This window comes from Triticum dicoccoides, chromosome 7A (assembly GCF_002162155.2).
Source record: "Triticum dicoccoides isolate Atlit2015 ecotype Zavitan chromosome 7A, WEW_v2.0, whole genome shotgun sequence".
Classification (NCBI taxonomy): domain Eukaryota; kingdom Viridiplantae; phylum Streptophyta; class Magnoliopsida; order Poales; family Poaceae; genus Triticum; species Triticum dicoccoides.
The window spans coordinates 164,105,489-164,113,115 of NC_041392.1; the positions used below are offsets into that span (position 1 = coordinate 164,105,489).

At 52.7% G+C, this 7,627-nt stretch overlaps 3 protein-coding genes across 3 annotated transcripts in view; all 3 read right to left on the reverse strand.

Annotated features, from left to right (window-relative positions):
- Positions 1-770: 770 nt before the first annotated feature.
- Positions 771-2,140, reverse strand: LOC119332238. The gene has a single exon (XM_037605424.1). The coding sequence runs from the start codon at positions 1,953-1,955 to the stop codon at positions 1,038-1,040; it is 918 nt and encodes a 305-aa protein (XP_037461321.1). The 5' UTR covers positions 1,956-2,140; the 3' UTR covers positions 771-1,037.
- Positions 2,141-2,732: 592 nt separating this feature from the next.
- LOC119330030 (metalloendoproteinase 2-MMP-like) lies at positions 2,733-4,314 on the reverse strand. Its single transcript, XM_037603138.1, has one exon. The coding sequence runs from the start codon at positions 4,073-4,075 to the stop codon at positions 2,972-2,974; it is 1,104 nt and encodes a 367-aa protein (XP_037459035.1). The 5' UTR covers positions 4,076-4,314; the 3' UTR covers positions 2,733-2,971.
- A 228-nt stretch (positions 4,315-4,542) lies between these two features.
- The window catches only part of LOC119330031 (ribosomal RNA small subunit methyltransferase G-like), a 10,953-nt gene continuing 7,868 nt past the window's right edge, over positions 4,543-7,627 (reverse strand). Inside the window, exons 4-8 of the mRNA XM_037603139.1 lie at positions 6,238-6,316; positions 6,093-6,160; positions 5,930-5,996; positions 5,108-5,194; positions 4,543-5,014 (exon numbers count right to left, since the gene is read on the reverse strand). Coding sequence (XP_037459036.1) covers positions 4,989-5,014; positions 5,108-5,194; positions 5,930-5,996; positions 6,093-6,160; positions 6,238-6,316 — 327 coding nt within the window. The 3' untranslated portion in view covers positions 4,543-4,988. The remainder of the gene's footprint in view (positions 5,015-5,107; positions 5,195-5,929; positions 5,997-6,092; positions 6,161-6,237; positions 6,317-7,627) is intronic.

Genomic DNA, 7,627 nt, shown 5'->3' on the forward strand with positions numbered 1-7,627 from the left:
CAGTTTTGGTCCAGATTTCTAATAATGGATAGCAAGGATTGAAAATCCAGATTCAAGCGATGAAGCACATCGACGAAAGTTTCAGCAAAATATCTCAAGGTAATCATATTTGAACGATTTCTCAAAACAACTTCATAAACGAGGAATCACATACATGGTAAAAGAGCATGAGGAGTGAGAAGACAAGTGTGAATACTAAAAGAACTCCAAACAGCAGAAGAAAACCAGTTTGCAGCCCACTTTGCTGTTTTTAAAAGTTTGGTTGATGAGACGACCAGAAATGGATGCTAGATTGATGATAAAGACAACTTCATGTACTATGACAAAAATATTATCATCATTTGCAACTGTAGGGCAAAGGTAATCACCTCAACTATGAACATTGCAGGCAGTTCTGCCACAAATCTTTGCTCGGCATAACTGAATTACCAGCATTCCTCCTGTATTGAGTCAACCACCAAAAAAGGAACAATTAACCAAACAGACAGACATAGCAGTTGAACTTTTAAATGGCTAGCAATTTGTACATCCCTCCACCTTGCAGTCCAACGCCCGATGGTTTTACTTCCCAACTAATCTCCGAAGGCAAAACCCATCAGGACAGAACCACAGAAGACCTACTTAAGATAACAGGATGCACACTGCAATGCATTATTCAGCTCAATTACCCAAAATGCTTCTGAAACCAAAATTCAAATAACTACGACCTGACATGCTTATGCCACAGCTCAAGGGTAGTAGATATCAACTGGTCATATAGACACAGTACAGTAACAAGAGTTAACTTTATTCCTCAGAAAACTATCTGAATCGACGGTATTACAATATTGTACAAAGGCTAACTTTGATGTATGCAAATCAAATTGTGCACGCTCCTACACACACCTAAGGTGATCTCAATCAAGTATCGAAAAGAGGGTACCATACTGAAATGCAGTGGAAACACACAAACATGATGCCGGATCACTCTTCAGTTTCACTGTGATATTCACCTCCAATGAGCTATTCTACATCAAAAGCACCAAACTCCATCCCCGTCACTTGGGATCATCAGGTGTCTGCTCGGAGATCTGGCGATGTGAGTTCACCCCACTCGCCACCGGTGGCTCTGCGGTTGCGATCCCTTCATCTTCCTTCTCCTCATCCGAATCCAGGGTGAACTGAGATGTCAATGGCATGCCCTCCATCTGCACTTCCTTGCCCAGCATCCTGTAGCCGCTCGGTGGACTGCCGTTCCCTCTGGAGATGACAGCAGCGTACGTGGCCGCCCCGGCGAGCACGAGCAGCGTGAGGTGGCCGTTGAACTGCAGCGTGGCGACGGAGCGCGCGCGGTGGTAGTCCTCGTGGGTGCGGCACTTGATGGTGTAGTCCGCCCGGCTCTGCGCGTGGAGCGCGCAGCCAGCGGCGATGGCGTCGGTGAAGAAGGAGAAGCCCATCTGCAGCATCCAGGTGCCCTGCAGGGCGAGCCCCGCGGCGCGGGCGAGGCGGGGCGGCGCGGCCCCCGGGCGGTGCGCGGCGAGCAGGGTGGCGCCAAGGCAGACGACGACGGGGACGAGGAAGAGGTCGAAGTAGCGGTTCTCGATGCCGGCGGCGGTGGAGGGGCGGCGGTGCGCGAAGAGCAGCAGCTCCTGCCCGAAGGCCGCGGCGAGGAGGAGGTCGAGCAGCGGCGGCGGTGGCGGGGCGGCGAGCCGCGCGAACGCGAACGGGGCGAGGGAGTGGAGCAGGAAGAGCGCGGAGGCGGCGAGCGTGGGCAGCGCGAGGTGGTGCGCGGAGAGCAGCGCCGAGAGGAGGCAGAGCGCGGAGAGCAGCGCGGCGAGGAGGTGACGGTGGTGCCGCGGCGTGGAGAGGCGGCGCGGGAGGAGCGGGAGCGGCCGGAGGCGCGGCTGGAGGGCCTCGAGCGCCGCCAGGGCCAGGAGGCCCAGCCCGGCGCCCGAGTAGGCGAGGAGCCCCGGCATGCGTGCCTCGGCCGGCGGCGGATCTGAGCTGGGGGCGGGAGGGGCTGGCGGCGAGCGACTGGTTGGTGGTTGTGTTGCGGGGTGATCGGATCGGCGCGGGAGTCAGCGGCGGTTGGTTGGGTTGGGCTGGGCTTGGCGGGTGGCGGGTGGCGACTGGAGGCCGGCACGGTCGACGAGCTGTGCGGGGATGTGTCACTGTCGTCGCCTCACACAACTCGTCCGGTCGTCCGGCCGCGGGAGGTACAAATTCCATGCATGGGAAGAGCACCAATTTAGTAAACGAAACTGATATGCACAGGAATTTCAGACCAAGGGACTACTCTATAGAGAAATTATCCTTTGTGCCATTTTTAAAAAAGATGGCCATCTCAAATTTCTTCAAGGTTTGTATGGAACGGGCAATTATCCCATAGAAAATTTGAAGAAAACAAAACACGAGGTAATGAGACATCGTTTTTCTTGGGTCTACAAATCATGTATCATCCAGACGACATTTCTGTACCACATTTTCTGTTCCCGTGTTTTTGTTTCTTTCCCCGTGTTTTTGGTTCTGATGAGTGGCACGACAGACTCATCAGACTCTAAACGGGTCAAGACGTAGTCTCACGTGGACTTATTCCCCTCGTCTGGATCGATGCCGTGAACCTACCAAACAACGCGTATGACGCGAGAACTGCCGTCCAAATGCCACATGGAACCCCCGGGACAAATCATGTGGTTCTCGCCTGCTCCGCTAGCTTCGTAGTGAACTCCTAGTGCGAAAAACAACAACGCACGTTCTGCAAAACTCATATGATACCACATGGCCACATGGGCGCACCATTTTCGTGTATTTTTTAACAGATGTCCTATATGATCCGCTCTATACATGCACTAACAATCACGTATCTACACTATCTTGCACACCCAATGACTACTAATGTTTATACAACAACACAAATCCTAGAGCAAAGTGAATGCCCGTTAAAAAAGGTAAAAACCAAAAAATGGTCGTGAATCGATCGACCCAAGAAGAACTAGCACGACAGAGCTAGTGCGAGCGCAGCCGCCACGGCCAGGCCGCTCCACGGCCCGGAGAGCGCGCTGGGGGCGGCGCTGTGGGTCTCCTCGCTGCTGGTGGCCGGCGGCGTGACGCCCTTGAAGTTAGGGTTGCCGCCGTAGAGGCTCTGGATGCCGTCGACGTCGTCCTTGGCCAGCTCCACCTTCTGCGTGCGCGACGTGATGGTCGGGTACATGATGGCGCCCTCCACCGACGAGTGGCCGAGCCCCAGCAGGTGGCCGATCTCGTGCACCGCCACCGACTCCAGGTCGACGGCGGCGTCCAGCGCCGCGCGCGACACGTCGCCGCCGGCCACCCACGCCTCCGACGCGTCCAGGTGGAACCGCCCGTCGGTGGGCGAGAAGGCGTGCGCCAGCGTGCCCAGCGGCCCGTCGAACGCCTCGCCGTCGCCGTGGTCGCCCGAGTGGAACCCGATGGTGATGTCGGCGTCGGACGCCGACGCCGTCTCCGTGAAGTTGAGCGTGGTGGCCGCCGACCAGCGCGCGAAGGCGCTCGCGAAGACCTTGCTCAGCGTGGCCCGATCGATGGTCGTCTCGGTGGCCGCCGTGATGGCGTACCTGAGGCTCTTCTTGGAGCGCGGCCACGAGGGCGACCCCGGGAAGTAGGAGTAGAGGTTCCGGCCGTGGACCGTCTTGCCCATGGCGGAGGTGCCGTTGATGATGTCGGCGACGCCGCAGCGCGGGGACATCATCTTGGCGACGGTGGCCGCGTCCAGCTGGCCCGTGGCCTCCAGCCCGAAGTTGTGCTGGTAGGTCCGGATGGCCGACTCCATGTCGGCGTCGAACACGTCGTTGAACTTGGCCGGCGGCGCGGGGAGGTAGCCGAAGCGGCTGAGGTAGTCCTTGAGCCTCGCGAGGCCCTGCCGCTGGTCCCCGAACTGGCAGCCGGAGAGGTTCTGGAACGCCGACCACGGGTTGGACAGCAGCGGCTTGATGTCCGGGAGGCCCTCCGGCAAGCTCCGGGCGGACACGGGCGCAGACATCAACACGGCGAGCACCGTGGCCGCGGCGGCGAGCAGAGCGAGGAGGGGGGAGACGCTTCTTCTGATGGTGGCGGCCATTGTAGCTCTCGGCGAGATGGGTGGATGAATGAGGCTAGGGAACAAAACCGGCTCGAGTTATAAAGCTTGACGAGTCCAATGGAGGACTACTCGGTCAGCCGGCGGGTAGGGCAGGGGGAAGGAAGCAGGCGCCCGGAGCCGGCCAACACGCTTGGATTTGGATCTTTCCTTCTAGTAGCAGTATACAAATTATTGCGTACTGTGGATAATAGTATAACTTGCCGTTATGAATGTGCAGTTGGAATGAGTCCCGTGATTGTTGCATGTTGTAATGGTCGTCAGCAGTCTGGACTCTGCATCTGCTCTGTGGGAAGAAGGTAGGAGGGGAGAAGTTTCCCTCTCCTCGGTTGGAATAGTCTAATGCTGGCCTTGGCAAGCTGGTGGAAGGATGTTTTCAGAAAGTGATATGTGGCCATGTGTACGTGTTGAAAAGCGAGGATACGATAATGTCCGTTTTGCTTGTCAGATCAGAAAAATAGTTTCTCTCAACCGTGTTTAACTGCGTAGCAAGAAACCAACGGGAAGAGTCATTCAAGTGTGACAAGGACAACTTATTTCTAAGTCGAGTTGTGGCAGTTGAAGACTTTAGCTCAATCTTGCAGTATTATACATTTCCCCGTCCGACATTCTGTATCTGTTCTACATAAGAAATGCCGACGAGAATACCATAAACAGGGCAGCATCATGTACGTAGTATTCTCTAATGGAACATCTGCGACTTTTTGTTACAGATACATGGAGTGAAGCACCAGTTTCCTTGCAGACAACAAATACCTGCTGTCAGGGTGGTAGATTAATCCTTTCATGCTTTGAGAACAATCGTCGTCTCCCACTGGGTGTCCATTTGGAGGGAGAGCATCCACGGATCATCTTTTGATCATTGTGTGTCTACCATATAAAGTCAGCATGCTTCTCATAATGGTGTCTTAGAAGGGGTACCTGGATGACATGAAATGCATGCTTGAGCTCTGAAGAATCATAATAAACTTATCGAACGATGTGCCTTTCCTAAAGGCGGCTAAGGATGATTACCTGGCTGCCGAGGGTACTTTTTTGGAGTAGTGCGTTCCTTGAGGTACAGAACTGCCGTTCGTTGACCATGAGGTCCCATTGATTCGACTGCAAACGAAGAGAGGCTTAAGATATCGGGAGTTTTATCCTTCTATGCTTATCCCGTTCTCAGGAATTAGTAAAGGGATCAGCTCGAAATTGTGTTACTGTTTGATCAACATGGATATAGCACGTAGTCATCAGTTGGCAAAAGTTGCATCTACTTTTTTCTATTATCATGGACATACATGGTCATGAATTAGTTAAGGGAACAGGTCAAACATTATCCCGCAAAAAAAAAAACAGGTCAAACATTGCATCTACACATAAGTACACAAGGATACCGCAGAACAAATCAATAAGTGTGTCTGTTGATAAGCATGGACCGCATTCCACAGTTTATTGCAGGAGCGCGCGAGAAATCAAAAACATGCAAATTGCTAAGCTGATAAAATAACAAATGATATATTTCAGAAAAGCTTTAGCAAGGTCATAAGGGGATGGTAGCAAGTAGAAAAATAAAGATCCAGCTACTAGCTCTTTTGAAGAGAGTTACTAACTGAATACCATGAAGAGAAATAGTACCATGTGCCAACAAGTAAAAATGAAAAGAAAAAATATACCTTGACATGTAAAATGAGAACTATTTGTTACCAACCCTCTTTTTTTTTCTATTTTCAGAAAGATACTGACTGAATACCATGTAAACTGACAATAATATTTAGAAAACTGTGTACTAACCTATCAAAATCTTCAAAGCTAATCCATAAAATAAATTCTTCAGAGCTAAAGAAGATAGTTTACCATTGCACAAATCTAGCATGGAGGCACCCAGTTTACCAACTGCAGCTTTTGCACTTCTTATTTCTTCCTGCCAGAAAACATAAGAAATTGAAGAAATGTTAGTTGCAGAAAGTATGTTGGTGAATTTAGCGGAATGCACAATACTCCAATAGCAAAGACTTACATGAGGATCGTGCCCTTTAGCAGCTATAAATAAACCACCAACACGAACCAATGGGAGGCAGTACTCAGCTGCAAAGGAGAAAACTAGGATTAATTGATATATATTGTCTAGTAAACCCCCAAAAACATGTTACATGATTAAATACCTAAAATTTTAAGTTCTGCGACAGCTCTTGCAGCTGCTACATCAAATGACTCTCTGAAATCATGACTTTGGCCAGCACTCTGTCCTATAAGTGAACATAAGCAAAATAGTCAAAATATAACAGTGATGACATTCACTAGGTTGGGAAATCATAGGTAATTTTATAATGATGCTTCAAATGTGTTCAGGAACAAATCTCTTGCACCTTGAAGATCATAAAAATGTCTTCAATTGAGAAATTTCCATGTTGTGATTTATTTGGTAAATTAGCAACTAGGCATACACTAAGCATACAATTCCTGTTAGATTTATCTCTTCCCACCCATTGGACCCCTGACCCACGCCTTGATCGGGGGCGTCCAGCCCAAGCAAGGCTGGTGGGCCCCTGTCGCGCAGTGCCATGTAGAGGAGGTGGGGACCACGTCACAAGGTGCGAGGTTCGCCGCCGCCACTGTTCCCCACTCCTAACCCTAGTTCGATCGAGAGGGCGGCGCTGAAGGGATGGGAAGCGCCACCAGCCACTTCACCGTCGACCTCTACGCCGAGCTCCCTTCCGTTCACCACCGGCACCGGGAGCTCCTCGAGACAAGGAGCTCCCTCAGTTTCTCCCTTCTCCTGCAACAGAGAACGAGAGAGAGAGAGCAAAGAGGCGCAGCGGCTTTCCTGATGCGGCGGGTTGGGGCCACGCCGGCGACGGCGTCGAGCCGCGCCGCGCGAGCCTGCGTTTCCTTTTGCCCCTTCCCCCCTCCTTTCATCCTCCTCCTCCTGTGATAGAGAGGGCGAGAGAGAGGCGTGGCCGAGCCCTCTACTCCCCTACACGCCCGCTCCTCCTCTGCTTCGCTTGGAGGCGACGACGGTGGCGCCGTTGCCATCCCCTTTGCCGGCTGTGCATTCGCCTTGCGGTGAGCACGTCGCCGTCGAACGGTTTGGCGGCGGTGCCCTTTGCCCCGGTCGGGGTAGAGTCCTTCTTCCCGAAACCTCGGCATGCCGATGCGAGTCGGAATCGAGAGGAACGACGCGGCCGTTGCGGCGGCGCTCTTTGCCGGCGAGCCCAAGGCTCTGCTCCGGTGCTTTTCTTTGCCCTGTCTAGGGTTCTTTGTGATGGGAAATTCTTCTGTGATTTCTTTGCTACGCTTTCTTTCTACTCGAAAAAATCTACCCAAAACAGGCTCTAAAACCATTGTTAGATCCTCTGGATCAGGTAGGTCAGATGATTCACGGTAGTTTACCGTAAGAAAGAGAAGAGGCCAGTGCGGCGCGGTGGCGCTCGTCGCCGTCGCCGGCGACCGGGCACGGCGCGGTGGCCCGGCAACCTGGACAGGGGCCGCCACCGCAGAGCAAGAAAGAGAGCGGGGGCGCGCGAGGGGAAAGGGCGAATGTGCCTAGGGTTT